The sequence below is a fragment of the Perognathus longimembris genome, chromosome 5 (genome assembly GCF_023159225.1).
Source record: "Perognathus longimembris pacificus isolate PPM17 chromosome 5, ASM2315922v1, whole genome shotgun sequence".
NCBI lineage: Eukaryota > Metazoa > Chordata > Mammalia > Rodentia > Heteromyidae > Perognathus > Perognathus longimembris.
In genome coordinates, this window is record NC_063165.1 from 52006021 (window position 1) to 52025630 (window position 19610).

The 19610-nt window shown below is 38.6% G+C and overlaps 1 protein-coding gene across 12 annotated transcripts in view; it reads right to left on the bottom strand.

Moving 5' to 3' along the window:
- Window positions 1–8371: 8371 nt before the first annotated feature.
- Window positions 8372–19610, bottom strand: part of Dlg1 (discs large MAGUK scaffold protein 1) — a 191284-nt gene continuing 180045 nt past the window's right edge. For all 12 annotated transcript variants that reach the window (XM_048346891.1, XM_048346892.1, XM_048346896.1 and 9 more), the window contains 3 exons: window positions 17768–17877; window positions 14647–14738; window positions 8372–10117 (listed from right to left, as the gene is read on the bottom strand). In XM_048346891.1, the coding sequence (XP_048202848.1) occupies window positions 10011–10117; window positions 14647–14738; window positions 17768–17877 (309 nt within the window). In that variant the 3' untranslated portion in view covers window positions 8372–10010. The remainder of the gene's footprint in view (window positions 10118–14646; window positions 14739–17767; window positions 17878–19610) is intronic.

Sequence of the window (19610 nt, forward strand, 5' to 3'; positions counted from 1 at the left end):
CGAGGAGGAAGCACGGAGGAGAGGCGGAGGGGGAGGAAAGGTGGGCTGCGCGTTTTTTCCCGGCCGGTGGTTCCTGTAGTGAGGGCCCCATCCGCCTTCGCATCGCCCAGGGACTTACTGGAAAGTTCTCAGGCTTCACCACCGCTGGCCCAGGGAATCAAACACCCTGGATGAGATGAGAGGCCCCCCACATCCGTGCGTGTCTGTGCGCCTGAGTGTGTAACCTCACCACATATCATAATATGAAACACAACCGTTTGGGCCCTGGATGGATTCAGTGTCCACCAGCATGGAGCTTGCTCACCAGAGAACTTAGAAGCTGTGGGCTGCTTGTGATGCAATGGGGTACACTAAGGGCAGCCGCCTTAGGGGGTTGGGGTGGAGAGGGGAGGAGTCTGAAAGCCTGCATTGGATGGTGGGCGTGGGGTAGAGGAGGGGGGGAATGAGACAGCAAAGTATGGTTGAGCAACTCCTCTACCCAGAATCTTAGAAAAGATTTTTTTTTTTTTTTTTTACAAATTTAATAATTTTATTTTTGGCCTATACCAAGATTTGAACTCAGGGCCTTGAGCTCTTACTCAATGTCTTCCGCTCATGCATGGCTGGCGTGCTGTTTGAGCCACAACTCCACTACTGGCTTTTTGGTGGTTAATTCGAGTTAAGAATCTCACATACTGTCCTGCCCAAGCTGATTTCAAACTGCAATCCTCAGATCTCAGCCTCCTGAGTAGCTAGGATTACAGATATGAACCACAGGCACGAACTATAGGAAGCATTTTAAGATATAGTCAGGGTACAAGTAGCCTGTGGAAGGGAAGACTGAAGACCTAGGGAAAGGGGTGAGAGAGATGTGAGATATGGACAGGCTGGGGGTACCCTCAAAAGGAGAAGAGACTATGGGAAAGGATGGTACTGTAGTTTAGATCTTCTCTAAGGACTCCGTAACCCAGCCTGTGAATTGGGAGGTGGGGTGTGGAGAGTTTTGGGTGGTTGGGCATGGCCTTGAAGGGGGCTACAGGACCCTCAGTCTCCTCTTTATCTGGCCAGGATGTGAATGGTTTTTGCTCAGACACAAGCTCCTGTTTTGAAGAGGCCCTGAGAGGTCCATCTGAGCATGGACTGGAAACTCCCAAACTATAAGTCAAAATAAACCCTTTCTCCTTCTAAGTTAGTTACCTTGGGTATTCATAATAACCATGGAAAGCTAACCAAAAGATGGGTCCTCCAGGGCCAGGTCTACAGCCAAGAGTAAGTCCATCAGCCATGAGCTCTTCTTATTATCAAACATTTCACTTGCAGTCTAGATTTTAAAATATAGAAGAGGACTGTAAAGGCACAAAGATGAATTTTGGAGATAGTTTTAAAGCCATTAATACATCTGTACTAATTTCATTGAAAATCGGTTTTAATCTGAGTTAAAAACCAGTATAAGAGGCTAAAAAGTAAAAATCAAGACTACTATATTTGGCTCTGTCACTAAGGATTTTCAGAGAAATTATTCATACCCCACTACTTCCAAGGAGGGATTCAGCTGACTTAGAATGCAAACATATATGCACAAGGAAGAGAAAATTGATACAAGAAAGGGGAAAAAAACATAAAGCATATTCAGGGAGGGAAGATTATTATACCAGCCACCAGAAAGGAAAGGACTATATTTAAACAAAAATTTGGCTGATTTAGAGATTTATAGTCAGGATTTTTCATCCATCCCCACTCCCTCCCCTCTTCCCCATCTGCAAATGAAATTACTGCCAACACTTCCACAAAGCAGTTTCAGCCTGTGAGGAAGCTGCATTTGTGAGGGCCGTGCCTGCTCCAGAGAAGGTTCTGGGTGATTTTCTGAGGCAGAGGAATCAAGGGAAATGCCCCCTGAGGCAGAGGAATCAGGGAAAAGCCCTCTGAGCTGAGGCACAGAACTAGGAGGCAGAGGCACAGGAAGTTGTGCTTATGGGATGTGGGATGAGTATTATGGGAGTTGAGGTCAAAGGCTCTAAGTGGGAACTCTTCTGCCTTGGAGGAAAGCTGGGCTGTGAGGACACTTGCATGGGGAGGATAGTTGGGTGGTGGTAGGAATTTGCACAGGGTGTACACATAAAATGACAGTGAGGGAGACCTAAGGGACTGTTGCAGGAATGGTTCTGGGAACTATACAGGCATGGCAATTAGTTTCCATTAGGCCTCAGGGAGTCCATTGAGAAGGGAAAGCCAATTGAAGTAGCAGGAAGGCATCTGGTGGTAGTCAGATCAGCCAGGGAACAGATTTGAGGCTGGAGAGGGCTTAGGAGTCTAGGGTTGGGGATGGACGGGAACCTGGATTGGAGCGAGGGCAGTAGAAATGGCAGCCGTAAAGTTGGTTTGTGAAGAATTCATAGTGTGCTGGGGATTTGGCCTAGTGGCAAGAGTGCTTGCCTCATATACATGAAGCCCTGGGTTCAATTCCCCAGCACCACATATATAGAAAATGGCCAGAGTGGAGCTGTGGCTCAAGTGGCAGAGTGCTACCCTGGAGCAAAAGGAAGCAGGGACAGTGCTCAGGCTCAGGACTGGCAAAAAAAGAAAAAGCTCCAGGACTGGCACAGTTTAAAAAAAAGAATTCATAGGGTTTGATGACTATTAGTATTTGGGAAGTAAAAATGCCAAAGCACTAGGTTAAAGCTTCGGTGATAGAGACAGTTTCTCTTAAGTACAACTGTTAACTCACCAAAGGCAGAAAAATAGCTAAAAGGTTAGTAAAGCTAATGGAGTGTCAAATAAACTATGTCAGAACTAAGCATCGAAGTTTCACAGGAGACATCTATCTTCAAAGGCATCTTTTCTGGTCTTAAATACCACTAGGGAAGTAGATATTTTGGATGAGACGGCTCTCACAAGATTTAGAAAATCTTTTTGTGGAACTCATAATGTGAACATATGGGACTTTCATACACTAGCCCATCTGTGAGGTAAATGAGCCTAATTATAGACATTCTAAAGAAAAAAATTACATCTCCCTCTAATCTTTTCTCCTGTAAGAAAGTTTATTATAGCACTGATGAAACTCATTAGTTTTACATACTAATTGTTTTGTGTACCTCGATCATTTCTTTGCATTCTCTTTGCATTCGTGTGTGTGTGTGTTTTCCTGGACTCAGGTTTGAATTCAGGTTCTTGTGCTCTTGCTTAATTTTTTGGCTCAAAGTTGGCCTCTACCACTTCAGTCACACCTCCACTTTTGGATTTGTGCTGGCTGGCTTTGAACTGGAATCCTCACATTTCAGCTTCCAGAGTAGCTAGGATTACAGGCATGAGCTACTAGTTTCTGCATTTTATTTATTTATTTATTTTACCAGTCCTGGGCCTTGGACTCAGGGCTTGAGCACTGTCCCTGGCTTCTTTTTGCTCAAGGCTAACACTCTGTCACTTAAGCCCCAGCGCCACTTCTGGCCATTTTCTATAAATGTGGTGCTGGGGAATCGAACCCAGGGCTTCATATATACGAGGGCAAGCAGTCTTGCCACTAGGCCATATTCCCAGCCCCATCTCTGCAATTTTTTTAAGTGGTACATATTGTGTGAAACAGGGTTCGTAGTGACATTTTCACATATACTCCATATCGGTTGTTGAAAAATCACTTCTTTTAAAAATAGTTCAAATGGAATAGGTCACTAACAATTCATCAGCAGAAATTGGGATAAACATATGCTCAATGGTCTTACTTTGGACAAAAACCAGGATTTCCTAAGGTTTGATACAGAGCAAATATAAAGGAGTCTTTTTTTATTAAAGAAATCACACACACAGGGGCTGGGAATATGCCTAGTGGTACAGTGCTTGCTTATATACATGAAACCCTGGGTTCAATTCCTCAGCACCACATATATAGAAAAAGCCAGAAGTGGCACTGTGGCTCAAGTGACAGAGTGCTAGCCTTGAGCAAAAAGAAGCCAGGGTCAGTGCTCAGGCCCTGAGTTCAAGCTTTAGGACTGGCGCAAAAAAAAAAAAAAATCAGAAACCTCACACACTCTCTCACATAAACATAAGCAGTCATACTGTAAGGAGAGTGAGAGATTGGTGGGTCCTGTGACATGTCCAATCATCCAGAACCAGCTCTGACAAGGTTCTTATGTTTCTGTAAAGGTTCATTTTTCTATAAATTATAAAAGGTAATATTTGAAACTCACAGAAATGAGGTAATTTTTGAAAAACTACTAACCTTTGGGGTTAAAAAGTTCGATTTTCTGAAAAGGTCAGGGTTTTGTCTCCATGGCCTGTTTCTTAAATTGAACTGTTTTCAGTTTCAAGACTATAGTTGGCATCTGTGGGGGATCGGTTTCAGAACCTCCAGGGGATACCAAAATCTGAAAGTGCTCAAGCACTATACTGAGTTAGGTAGAGATGTTTTGGCCAGGCACTGGTGGCTCATGTTTAAGACAGTTAAATATGTGAGACTTTAATCTCTAACAAACCACCAAAATGAGGGAAGTAGAGCAATAGCTCAAGCGGTAGAGTGCTAACAAGAAAGGGACTGGCCAGTTCCTGAGTTCAAGCTCCAGTACCAGTGTGCACATACACACAGGCACACATACATATATACACAAGGAGATAATTTTGGATATATTAGAGATAATTTGGAGATGTTTAAAGTATCTGGGAGGATGTGATTAGATCATGTGAAAATGTTATGCCATTTTTACATAAGGGACTTGAGAATCAAGATTTGTATGGGGGGGTGGGTCCCCTCTGGTACTGATGACTGTATGAATACACAAATGGAGTAACTCAGTATCACATAGGGTTATATTTATGTTCTCACTTTATCTCAGTATTTCATAGTGACTCTTAAAAGGCAAATGCATATTTAATTTCAACCTACCACGATTTAAAACATTTCTATTGTTAATGAATGCGGTTTACTTCTCCTAGGACACAGGAAATAATTTGGTACTACTCAATGCAGACACTCAGTTTGTTGGCCATTGTTATTCCCCAGGGTTTGGAATGCTCAGGTGCTCATTCTTAGTCTCTTGCTTAGGTGCAATTCTTTGTAACCAGGCTTTAATGCACTCACCATTTGTTCTAGGATGATGGGCTCTTGTGCAAGCCTTCCAACTGTGAATGTTTCATAATGGTGTTGGGAGAGTTGTGCCTGCCACAGCTTTCAGCCACAGAATCTATTTGCTGCTCCTTGCAAGATTTGGGTGGCAAAGCAAAACTCTGATGGGGAAAAGTGGAGACAATCTAAAAATCCTTCAGCCAGTGAGTGGATAAAGTCGCTGAGATGGACTATCAGCAATGAGGATGAACTACTGACACATGAACCTGCAAAACATTTTGCCAAGCGGAAGAAGTTAGACCTGATAATTCCCATATGCAAATGCAAACCCTTGGCTTGGGGTGGGAGGGGGTACTGATGAGCTAGGGGAAGCATGAGGGAAGGCTTGGGGTGTTGGCACTTGTATTGCAGTGGGGCTCACAGGATATATGCACGTCACAACTCTTTAACTGTGGACATATTAAGAGGGATCATCTTCCTTCGTGGTAGTGATGGGGAAGGTAGCATCTGGGGTATAGTCATGCCCTATTTTTGGGCCTTGTGGTAGTTAGAGGTGATGTGAACATACACTGATGTGTATGTACACTTAATGCATTATATGTATGTTGTACATAACAAAAGGACTGCAAGAGAATCCCAGCATCACCCTTCTCTGGTATCTTCCACTTCTTTCCCTGTTTACTACTGTTGGTAATAGAGGATGATAAATTGAGAATCAGTGTTAAATGGAGTTGATGAGAAAGTAGTGCAAGACTAAGCAGTGGCTACTGTTCTTAGTCAAACTGAGTAAGAAACAGTATTTTATTAGGATGATTCAAGTTTTCCACTCTATTGTTTTACATTTGTTCCTAGATTCTCTAAAGTTAATGCAGTGGAGAACTGTTCATGACTGGTGGATCCATGATTGTTGACATGAACACGGTTTATGGAGCCAGATGTGTGTCAATTTCATGACTGGAGTTAGAATGGGAGTACAGCATCTCTTCACAAAAAATAGGAGCCTTTAGAAGATTGCAGGAACTGAAATGTAAATTTTTTGAAGTCTGTCAAAGAAGTCAGTGAGTGTCAAAGAATTGTGAACCACATTCTCAGTTTGGCTACCAGCCATAAACATACTCCAGAGGAAAGGAAGAGGTAGTGAAGGTCAAGTATCAGGTGATATGGCAGTTTAGATACACTACTTGAAACCTGCAAGACATTCAAACTCATTTTAACGATGGCAAAACTAAGGGTACAAAAGGAGGTGGAACAATTCCAGGTTTCTGACTCTAAAGGAAAAGGAAATGAACTTTCAGTGTTCCTTGTGCTAGCCCCTTTTATTTATAATCTTACAGATCCTTAAAATATCTCCCTTTTAGATAAGAACACAGTAAGGGATGGTGTGACTTGCTTAAGGTTACATAATCTCTAAGTGGCAGAGCTGGCATTCATACCCAGCTGCTTCCACTACCCACATTCTTCACATTAGAATCCACTGCTGCCCAAGCCAGTGAGAGCCACAATGTGCAACTCTGGGGGGAGAGAAATAGAAGTAACACGAACTCAAAACACCAGATGATTAAACTTGGGCCAAAAAAATGACATCTAGGTTTTTCTCTGGAATCTTTCCAAATGCAGATGAAATATGATGGTATTTACTCTTTTCTCTCTGTATCCTATACCTCTGGTGACTGAACAACCCACTAAGCTTAGCTCATAGCCTGAGAGAAGAAAGAACTGGATAGTAGAAAAACAATTTTCCAGAAGTCAGGAGCTAAAGATTCTCATTCATGTTGGTTCTCCTGATTTGCAGAGCACTGGGTTATGACAAGGGAAGCTCCGGGACTCTATTTCACATCATATAGAGTATGCAAGGCAGAGAATCCTGGAAGGTAACTGCTTCGGTACTTTAGGAAACAAATCTTGATCAGTTGTACAGCTCCAATTTCCCATCTTTGAGATTTAAATAAAACAGTGTTTGGCAGATACTTGTTACTCAGAGTGTCTTTTGCTGGAATAAACTTTGGAAGCTTGCCTCCATTATTTATTGAGGGGCTGTAAGCAGTTAAGAGGACAGGAAAAACGCCATGAATGTATAACCAATTGCATTATTTTCCTCTTTCCCCAATTTAAGGTCATTAAGAGGCATATAAAATATATTTCCAAGGCACATGTAACTCTATTATTCCCTTCCTGTTTATTAGAATAGACTCACTGTTCTAGTGAGGTTCCTTCTTTGTAAATTACTGTGATGATGCTAGGCTGACTTAAGTCTTTCAGCTGTGATGGGATTTAAAAATGACAAGGAGGCATAGTATAGGATAAAGAAAGACTTAAAAGAGGGATTCAGATCTCAATACCAAGCACTACCACTAGTTAAGTCACTTAGGGCAGATGATTTCACTTAAATCAGGGTTACTAACAATTAAAAAAAAAAAAAGATCTGGGTGCTGATGGCTCACACCTGTAAATCCTGGCTACTCAGGAGACTGAGATCTGAGGATCATGGTTCAAAGCCAGCCAAGGCATAAATGTTCCTAAGACTCTTATCTCTAGTAAACTACACACCTTGCGACCCTCCCCCCGCTCCCGGCAAAAATAATGCTAGAAGTGGAGCTGTGGCTCAAGTGGTTAGAGCACTAGCCTTGAGCGAAATAGTTCAGGGCCAGCACCAGGCCCTGAGGTTCAAGCCCCAGGGCTGGCACAAAGAAAAAGTCTGTAATATACTGACATAGCTACTACAATTAGTAATTTCATTACGAATAATTCAACAACCAGGAAACCTAAATTATTTCCTTACTAATAAATGACTTAAGACATGAGAAAAAAAACACATTACACATTTTTTTGGGGGGGCCAGTCCTGAGTCTTGAATTAAGGCTAGATGCTGTCCCTGGGATTTCTTTTGCTCAGGGCTAGCACTCTACAAACTGACCTACAGCTCTATTTCTGGCTTTTTGGTGGTTAACTTAAGATAGGAGTCTGCCTGGGCTAGCTTTGAACTGCAATCCTCAGATCTCAGCCTCCCAAGTAGCTAGGATTACAGGCATGAGCCATTAGCATTGGCTATACTACAGATTTTAACACATAAATTAATTTTATAATTTCTTGATATTATACTTAAAATGACTTACACTGGTGTCTTGCTGAAAGGTGGTATCCGGAGCTCTTGAGCTTTTCCAATTCTAGATGTTTATGTTTGGTATTAATCTACTAGATTCATGTTAATACATTGCCTGTAATACATTGCCTAGTGGCTCTTGAGTTCAGACTACTATATAATTACCCAAACTGTTCCACAAATATTAGCTTGAAAGTATTTTTTTCCTTTCAAAATTCAAGACACACTTAACGTAATAGATTTTACAATAAAGTTTATTAGCTGTTCTCCTCTTTCTCATAAATGGAATGGATGTTTACAAATCAGCACTCACTTGTTTAAGAAACTGTAACGAGGAGGTTGTCAAAAACCACATACTTAATAATTCCAAAGAAAATTGGGAAGCCAAATGATATTAAAAAAAGACCAGAGAAACTGATTTCTGAAGTTATTTCTAGCTTTCACTAAAAAGTTCTTACAATTGCTCACCATAAAGATCTGTGCAACCCTAGTGGCAGAACAGCTTTGTGGGATGTATGTGCCTGAGGGAAAACTCACAACAAATGCTTTGTTTCCCTCTCTATTTTCCTATTAGCAAAATGAGGAGAACTAGAAGGAAAGGCAGGAGACCAAAATCAAACCCAATGACAAGAATAATGACAAAAACCTAGGGACCTTTGGAAAACTTCTGTAGGAAAGAGGAGAACACGCACACACTTTCATTTATTATTTCCTTTGGAGTTTCTCCTCATCACCACCATACTCCTGTTTTCAGTTGACATGATTAAGGAAAAGAAGTCTGTTCAATTAACATTTAACTTAATAACCAAGCAAAAACTGAGTAGGTGGCAAAACAAAAAATATATTTTAAATATATATATGTTTGTTTGCGCAACTATGTAAAGAAAATAATTCCCATAGTTACAGTTTAAAGAAAGTTATATATATATTTATATATATACTTTATTATAACAAAATAGGCAGTTATTGTGGGTAAAATATTCATTAAAATCTGACACATAAGCATATTTTGTTTTAGGCTATGAATTGGACTCCGTTTCCATTATCGTAAAGGTTATTACTGCATCTTCACTGAAATGCCTGCCTGGTCTCTGTGTCTGTAAAATTTCTCAACCTTCTGTGTGAAAGGTGAGCTCCCCTAGCACCTGAACACGGTCTTAATTCAGAAAATGTGGTCATTATGCATGAACAACTTTTGTAAGACACTGTAAGTAATGTTGCACAAGTAGATTAAAAACACTTGAACATTGTTATTCCTACCAAATGTACGGGGGAGACCTTCAATAAAAGGCTTTAAGAACTCTTATGAAGAATGAATAGATTTTGTAAAATTACAACAGTTAACTCAGATGAATTTTGAAATAAAAACATTTTTCTTATTTGTCTCTAATAAAGTAATTATTTAATAACAGAAAGTCAATTGAGAAAAGGACTGGAGAGCTAATACATTGGCCAAACCATGCTATTAAAAGTTAAGCGTGCATAGTTGCTCAAAGTCTACTAAGTCACTGATTACAACCATTTTCCTTTCATTTGTATTGAAATTCTAAAATAATGTATATAAAGCTTTTCTGAAAATCTTTTAAAGTTACTTTCCCTTAAACATTAAGGAATTTTACCACAATTTCTGCGTCTCCCCAAACCCTTAATAGCTGGCCAGGCCATCTATCTTGAGTTCTGAAAAATGGCCACAAACCAATGGTGACAGAGAACAATATACATGATGCAGTGTGAAGGATGTGAAAACTAAGCACAACTGCAGACCATGATGAGTGGGGTGTGATTCAACATGAAGGGTATTTAAGACAGACTCCAGAGGGAAAGGGTAAAGTGTCAAATGAGGTTGTGGAAAGAGAAATACAGAAACATCACTTTTCATAATTTTTCTTTTGCTGGAACCCAGATGTAAGGACCAGATTGTTCTTCTATAATCTGTTTCACTTGGTTGTAAATGTCTTCTAGAGTATCTCCCTGTACAATAGCTGTAAGAATGGAAAGAAAATCAGAAAAGTCCATTAATTGTCTTTATCAGTGCAATTATTGGTGAAATGGAAGCTGAGTCATAGAAAACTGTTACTTAAATACCATATAACCTACTGTTTACTTAGCAAAAAGCATTCATTTCTTTTTTTTTTGGCCAGTTCTGGGGCTTGAACTCGGCCTGAGCACTGTCCCTGAACTTCTTTTGCTCAAGGCTAGCACTCTGCCACTTGACCCACAGCACCACTTCTGGCCTTTTCTGTGTATGTGGTACTGAAGAATTGAACCCAGGGCTTCATGCATGCTAGACAAGCACTCTACCACTAAGCCACATTCCCAGCCCCATTTTATTATTTGTATAATATACAAAATTTTATTTTAAAAAAATGACCCAAATTGAAATTTGGTCTTTATTTTTCTTTTGTTTTTTTTTTATTTGGTTTGTTTATCATTTGAGCATGTACTAGCAGCTTGCTTTGTTTGTTCATTCATTCATTGATGCTAGTGACTGAACCTAGGGCCTTGTACATGTTAAATTCCCAGCTCTTAGCTGTATTCTTTTAAAACAAATTTTGTATTTCCTATGCTTTCCTGATTTTTTTTCGCAAATGTATTTAAAAAAAATAAAAGAGAAACAAAGCTATTTTGTTTTTGTTTGGGGGGTAGGTTATTAGTGAAAAGGAATTATGATTATTATATGTAATTGTCCAGGTATGCCAGCATGTCAGATATTGGAGTATAGGCAAACTCAGATATAAAATTTGGTTTGTTAGTGGTTAGAGAATATTAAATTTTCTAGGTAGCAGTAAACTACACAGTAGTAAATTCTTTGGGTATTTTATCTGCTGCCTGAAAAAATGTGAATAATGGTAACAATCATGAAAAATTAATTCTTTGGGAAATACTTGAAGTCTGTGAGGTCCAGGAATAAGGATTATTTAATTAAAAAACACAACAAAAAGCATGAAGCATAAATAGCTTTAAGAGAAAATAGAACATGTTTACATATAAATGAAAGAATTCAAAGTTGTAAATAGGTCATGTGGTCAGCAATTTTGGAAGAGCATCACAGACATCTATGATATTCCGTGCTGTCCCAAACCTAGTATTAATTAATACACCAAAGGAAGATTCCAGGTAAAATTGTTATTTCATGACTGAGATTAGGTACACATTAGGAAGAAAAGGGTGTGTGTAACCAAAAACTTCAAGTAAATATGCAAAATGTAAATATGCCTTAACTTCCCTGAAGACAAAACACCTGCTTGACCAGTTTGGTACGTGATGTACTCCAATAGCACAGGGACAGGATCTCTGAATATTTTCTAGTTCAGGTTGACAACAGTAAACGATGACTTATTTTGGGAAGGAAAAGTTACTTAGGAATTGCGTCAGGAAATATATACATTTAGCTTATTTTATAAATTCATTAATGGAGTGGTATCAGGCTTCTTGTTGGGAGGGAACTAGGAAAGCACGGTACTATGGACACCAGAACCACATCACCAGAAAGAGTTGAAATTGACACAAGATGCAAAAGGATGAATCATTACTTCTTTACTATTCTACTGATTTACTTACTGCCTTGGTATTTTGCTGGTTATTTTTGAGATAGGGCCTCTTGATCATTTTTGCCTATGCTGATCTCACACTGCAATCCGTCTGCTCTCAGCCTCCCAAGTATCTAGGATTACAGGCATGAACCACTTGGCAGCCAGCTCTGATCTTTGCTTTAAAAAAAAAAAAAGTCAAGGTTATGGCTGTGTGCCAGTGGCTCACACCTATAACCCTAGTATTTATGAGGCTGACCATAGAAGGCAGGACAATCTGAGAGACTTCATCTCTAAGATAACCAGCAAAAAGCCAGGCTAGAAGCATTGCTCAAGTGGTACAGTGCCATTTGAGCAAGTAAGCCAAGTGAGTGTAAAGTCCTGAGTTCAAACCCTGGTATTAGCAAAAGAAAAAAAGTATGAAAGGTATGAATAACAAGGTTGGCAAATGGTTCCACATTAAAGTATACTAAAGGTACAATAACTTAATGCCATATACAGTCCTGGGTTAAATCCTGGAACAGATAACATGTTTCCATTTTGTACTACCTGTATACCCTTAACCAAAGAACAGTACTCTATCAGGAGGGTCATGCCATCCTCTTTGAGCCCACACTTTGGGAGGGACAGATATGGAGCAGTAAAGGAGAAAGGGGATGTTTGCTTAGCCAGCCAGACCAGCTGAACTAATCCTGGTGATCAACCATGGTGACAGATGTCATAACCAGATCACCTTGACATTTGAAAGGCATTTGTGCAGTCATTTGCAATACATGAATAAAATTTGTGGGGGAAGCATTAAGTACTATACAGGCATGTTCTTGTTTTCTGGAAAATATACACCAACAAATTTAGGAGAGGCATTTGTAACTTATTCCCAAATGCTTTAGAAAAAAAATTCTTGGTGGAAGGGCTCTAAAAATACACTGGGGAAAGGCTACTGTCTTCAACAAATGGTGTTGAGAAAAGTGGATATGCATATGCAAGAGAATAAAATCAGATCTTATTTTATATCATTTGCAGAAATTAACTTGAAATGGATTAAAGACACAAGTGCAGGACCTAAAACCAAAAATGTCATGAAAAAAATTGGAAAAGAGGCTCCTGGACAACTGTCATGGCAATTTTTTTTTAATATGACATCAAAAACCTGAGCAACAACATTAAAAAATTCAAGTGCAACTTTACCTTCTGAAAAAGCTTCTACATAGAAAAGAAAACAATAAGCCAAGTGGAAGGAGAGAAAATATTTGCAATCTATATATCTGATATATATCAGGCTACACACACACACACACACACACACACACACACACACACACAAAATAATAGAGAGCTAGAGAAACTTCCATTGTTTATTATTTACCCTGTCTCTGGTAATTTAGTAATCTCACTTTTGGGTATATATCCAAAGGAAATGAGTATGTCAGGGATATGCATTTTTGTTTGCAGAAGCATTTTTCTACAACAGCCAAGATATAGAAATCACTTAAGTGCCTTTTGAAGGATGAATGGGTAAGGATAAAGGAAATACAGCATAATATACCCACTAAGGAATATTATCCAGCCATAAAAAAGGAATCCTTTATTATGGCCACTCAGAAGGCTGAGACCTGAGGATTGTTGTTTGAAGCTAGCCTGGCCAGCAAAGTCTGTAAGACTCTAATTAACCAGCAACAAGCCAGAGGTGAAGCTGTTGCTCAAGTGGTTGAGCACTAGCCTTGAGCAAAAAGGAATCCTGAGTTCAAGTCTCAGTACAGCACAAGAAAAAAAAAAGAAGGAATCTTGTCATTTGTGACTGCAGGAATGTGAAGGACATTACCCTAAGTGAAACAAGCCAGATAGAAAAAACAATCAATATGACTCACTTACACATAGCATCCAAAAAAGGTAAATCGTAATGGTTGCCAGAAGCTTGGGAGTAGGGGAAAGGAGAAATTAGTCAAAGGGTAGGATATAAACTTTCAATTATAAAAATGTAGATGGGGCTGGGAATGTAGTTTAGTAGTAGAGCACTTGTCTGGCAAGGCCCTGGATTCACTCCCCTGCACATATTCATGTGCTCACAGATAACCACACACACACACACACACGCACACACACACGCACACACACACCTTTCTGCATAGTGACTACTGGAGAGTAGATCTTAACTTCAGCACAGATATACAAAGCATTATGTTTAGTGATAGATGTGTTGAGATGATTGTGGTAATTCACAATCTACATGTATGTCAAATCACAAAATTTGTCATTTTTATCTCAATAAGCCAGGAGAAATGGATTGTTTATAAAGGTAGGAGAAAAGTCACAGTTCATAGAAGAAATAAAACGTGTTTTTCTCTGGTCAAGCATGAATCACTCCTCTATATGCTGCCTTAACCAACAATCTAAGACACACTAATGTTTTCTTTTTAGAGGCAATATTACAGTTTGACTTAAGGCACCGTGCTTGGTAGGCCAGTGCCCTACGCCTTAAGTCATATCCCTTTTTGCTTTAGTTATTTTTAACTAGTGTCTCAGGTTTTTGCCTAGGCCTTTTTAGACCTGCTGCAATTCTCCCATTTGTGCTTCCTATATCATTGGGATGATAGGTGCCTACTATCATATGCAGTGTTTTTGCCTAGTCTGGACCTTAAGGATTCACTCTGAAATGATAGTACTAGTTACTCTCAGTGGATGTGGATATAGCAACATTCTATTAGAAAGGTATTATCAAGCGGGGCACTGGTGGCTTATGACAGTCATGTTAGCTACTCAGGAGGCTGAGATTTGAGGATCATGGTTCAAAGCCAGCCTGGGTAGATAAATTCTTTACATTCTTAATGCCAATTATGCAGCAAAAAGCTGGAAGTGAAGTTGTTGTATCAGCCTTCAGAGAAAAAAAGATGAACGAATACACAAGCTCAAGCCCTAATATCAGCATAAAACAACAACAGAAACAAAAAAGGAGAAAGGGTATTTCCTCATATGGTTCTAACCTGTGAAATGTTCGGTAAATTCCTGTTCCAGTTTCATGGCTCTCTCAAATGTTTTTCTAGCTTGTTCTTCTGTTAGACGCTTATTCATTTCCCTATGAAAATAAATTTAGAAATTGGTAATTACTGTACTTTAATTCTTTTTGAAAATAATCTGAAAGGAGAGGATGGCACACAAAACATAAAATCATGAAAGGGTAAATTTTGCTGAAAATATCAATATAATTAAGAACAGATTTAGTCACTGCATTTCTCTTTATACTTGGAATGAAAGGATTTCAACACATTCTGCATTGGCTTCAAGCAGCCAAAACTTAAGCATTAATTTTTAAGCTGGGTGAAGTTTTATATTAAAACAATTACAGATCTATATACCATTTACAGAAAATAAAAGAGCACATGAAACTATTAAACAATACCATGAGAAGGCAATCAGAAAAAAGACTGAGGAAAGCTTTGAAGAAGAAATGCCTTTCTTTACCATTAACTAAGATGGAGGTGGGAGGAAGTGGAGGAAGGAGCACCTGCAGATTAAGAAGTTAGCCAACTGTCATGAATTAAAACTTACTTAGAACTTGACTAAAACACATAGAAAACTTATGAAATGATGATGAAAATTCACTTGACAATTCGGAGTGAGAGGTGATGAACCTCCTCAGCTTTTGCTTATCTGAGAATGTCTTTCTTTCTTTCTTTTTTTGCTTGTCATGGGGCATGAACTCTGGGGCTGGAGTGCTGTCCCTGAGCTCTTCAGCTCAAGGCTAGTGTTCTACTACTTGAGCCACAGCGCCACTTGCAGTTTTCTGGTGGTTAATTGGAAATAAGAGTCTTATGGACTTTCCTGCCCAGGCTGGCTTTGAACTGTGTCCTCAGATCTCAGCCTCCCGAATAGCTGGATTACAGGCTTGAGCTGCTAGCGCCCAGCTTAATTTCTTTTAAGATCATGTCTTACCAGTACTTCAAAACTGGGCTCAAATCAGTCTTCTAGCTTCTGCCTGCTTTATTCTAGGGTTACAGATGTACGCCACTCCCAGCTTCTCTCTCAGCTTTGAAGACTGGTTTGCCAGGTATGGGATTTATGCTTGACAGTTTTCCTTCAGTGCTTTTAATAAAGGAACATATTGCCTTCTGACTCCAAAATTTCTGATGAGAATTCTTATTGTGGTATCTCTAGTTAGTATTAGACAAGTCACTGTTCTCGTTGCTTTCAACATTCCGTCTTCCAAAAGGTTGATCATGTGTCATAGAGATGGTCTCCCGAGTTTATCATGCTTAGAGTTCACTGAACTTCTTGGGTATTTGTATTCTTTTTTTTTTTTTTTTTTGAAATACAAGACTACAGGGAATTTAATGGCAGGGATGGGTTGGGGTGGGTGAGGGTAGGACTCTAACTTGAAACAAGCTAGTTAAGTGTTAGAGGATGACTTCACTTTAGGTTAAAACAAAAAAACTACACAAGTATACACAAGCATTTGTATTCTTGTTTCATCCAATTCAGGAAGGTTCTGGCCATTATTTCTTCAAATTTCCCTGTCCCTTTTTCTTTCTTTTCCTTTTGGGACTCCCACAATGTGTATGTTAATATACTTGATGGTGTCTCTCCTTCCTCCAATGCCTTTTCTTTCTGTTCCTTAGATTTATTAACTTCCAGTTTCTTTCTTTAAATGTGCAATTCTTTCTTCTGCTTGCTAAGATCTGCATGTGAACTTTTCTAATGGCTATTTTTTCAGTAGTTATTCTTTCCAGCTCTAGAATTTTTATTTCTTTCAGGTTTTTCTTTTAGTGATATTTCCATTTTGCTCATATATTATTTCTTGACTTTGTCTATGTCTTTTAGTTCTTTGAATATCTTTTTTTTTTTAGTTCTTTGAATATCTTTAAGAGTTGTTTTAATGTTTTTATCTATTAAGTCTGACATCTGGTCTTTCCCACGGACAGTTTCTGTGTGTGTGTGTGTGTATACACACACACATATAGACAACACTATATATGTATATATGAAATTACTTATTATTGTAGAGCGTTTCTGTGCTGAGGACCAGCCTGAGCTGTAAATGTAAGATCACTCATTCTCGATTTCATTGTGAATATGTCATAACTTACATGGTTCTACTATTAGAAGGCATTTGGATAGTTTCTAGTTTTGGACTAATTTTTTCAAGGAAAAAAAGGGAGGGTATTTCTATGAAGCCCCTACTGGTCAATCATCTTTCCTTTGGCTTCCTGAGTTAGGATAATGGTATATATGCCACAATACTAGCTGGTTTCTGGCTATTCTGAATAGTATTTTGCCAGCAAGCAAATATGTATCTTTGTTTAGCACAAGTAAGTTTATTCCTTAGAATAAGATTTCTAGGTTAGGCATACATTAAGCTTTAGGATATACTATATGCAATTACTAATATTTACAATCCAATTTATATTCAACATTGATATGAGTTTCAGTTGTTCCATGTATTTGCCAATAAAATGAGCTAACCTTTTTTTGACATTAAATTCAGTAGTCTCAAATATTACTTGGAATCTTTTAATGATGTGTCTAAGCCCAATTCACTATTGAATTACTACCTATTTTGTACTTTATAACAACTACTAAATGCATAGTGATAGTTTCCTTTGCTTCCTATTTTTTTCTTGGTGGTACTGGAACTTGAACTTAGGACATTGTGCTTGCTAGGCAGACACATATGGCTATTTAAAAATTATTTTATGAACAATATGATCTTTCATTGGGTGAATATCTTGGATAATCCTTATAAAGAACAATACTTAGTCCAATTTAATGGAGCTGAAGTCCTTCACATATTGACAGCAAAATACTGAGTCAAGATTCAGATTAGATCATGCCAGTTTGAGCAGTAAGACAGAGAATCTTGGGTGACTTTTTTTTTTTGGTAGGTGATTCCAGTAAAGCTGCTGTGATCCATCTTGCTTTCAGAAGTCCATTGAATAAAAAAAGCACACATGGCTAAAGTTTTAATACATACTACCTTACACTTCAGTTATACTAAGGATGATGAGGTCAAAAGATGGGCATACATACTATTATTATCTCTATCTTACAGAGGAACTGAGATGTAGCTTGTAAATGAAACACAACAGCAACTTAGGCATTGTCACTTACATAATGTTTTCCATGGATTTGGGCTTAATAAATATGGATATTGGGTAAAGTTGTGCAATCTGTAATCTCTTTATGGCATTTCCAGACACATCGAGGATACAGTGTTTGCCCTGAAATAGAATAAAGACCAAAAGTAAGTGAGCCAAATATTTTTTTTTTTTTTTTGCCAGTTCTAGGGCTTGAACTCAGGGCCTGAGCACTGTCCCTGGCTTCTATTTGCTCAAGGCTAGCACTCTACCACTTGAGCCACAGCGCCACTTCCGGCTTTTCCTATATATGTGGTGCTGAGGAATCGAATTCAGGGCTTCATGTATATGAGGCAAGCACTTTGCCACTAGGTCATATTCCCAGCCCCAGCCAAATCTTTTCCAGTGTATTACGTATACGTTTCCTATAGTTTGGTACAAAGTCTGGACTGTATTTAGTTCCTTGTTCACTGTAAGCAAACTTGTCATTGCTGTTAGCAAATTTTAGAGGGGAAGGCAAATGAAGATGATGATAATGATTATGAATAATTTGCCATTCTCAAAAAAATACTACATTTTAAAGGAAATGAAAGTACAGTTCCCATATGTCTAACTTTTAAAGACTGGCAATTTCCCAAAATTGTAACCAATATAGAATTTCCATCATTAATTTTGTCAGGAAAATGATAATAAACTACCATCTTTCCATAACGATAATTTTATTTAAAAATGATCCATACAGGGTAAAATTTTTGATCCTAAATAGTGCAAATCTTATACATTAAATGCCAATTTTTCTGATATACCTAAATTCACTGACAGAGATCAACTAGGTTTTTAATATACTTGAGCCCTTTTTTTTTTTTCCTTTTCCCCAGTCCTGGGGCTTGAACTCAGGGCCTGGGCAGTGTCCTTGAGCCTCTTTGTGCTCAAGGCTAGCACTCTACTACTTAAGCCACAGGGCCGCTTCTAGCTTTTTCTGAGTAGTTTATTGGAGCTGTCTCATGGACTTTTCTGCCTGGGCTGGCTTTGACTTGCAAGCCTCAGATCTAGCCTCCTGAATAGTTAGGATTACAGGCATGAGCTACTTGAGACTTTCATGTTAAATAAGGTAGCATGTATTTAATCAAACAGATTTCATGATGATATTTTAAATCAGATTTTAAATTTCTTTTTTGTCAGTAAATGATCACTTAAATAAATAAAAAGATAAAAAGATATTGTAAAATAATTCAAACATTAAAAAAAGCAAGCAAGCATACTGTGCCCATTGCTTACATTAAACAGGTGTCAGTATTTACATGGCTGTTTAAAATTAGTTGTTTAATCTCCTGAGGAGTTCATAGCTGAATGAGCTATTAGGAAGTTGGGTCCTAGTTGGAGGAAACAGGTCACTGGTGTCTTTGAAGGGTTTATGTTGTCCTTGGGTCTTTCACTCTCTTGTTCTCCACTTCCTGGCTACTTTAGCAACTCTCCCTTTTCCCTTTCTCACCATGCACAGGCCCTGAAACACCAGGGCTAAGTAACTACGATTGAGACCCCCGAAGTCACAAGCCAGAATAAACCCTTGCCTTGTTTTCTCTCAGGTATTATCACAGCAAGAAAATGAACACATTATGTCTGCTTTATTTTCTCTCTACATGTGCATAACAGTGTTTCAGAGTTAGATATAATATGCTCCTTTTGTCCACACTTCTTACAAATAGTGGCAGCTCATACATAACCACAGTATAATTCTACCTGATGATCTAATGTCCCTTATTGGAAAAGAAATTAGGTATTTCCTGGTCCAGGAAGTATCTACCTAATTGACATCTAAGTCAATTAGCTGTAATATCTCCTCAATCTCCATCAATCTGGTATAGTTCTCACTCTTC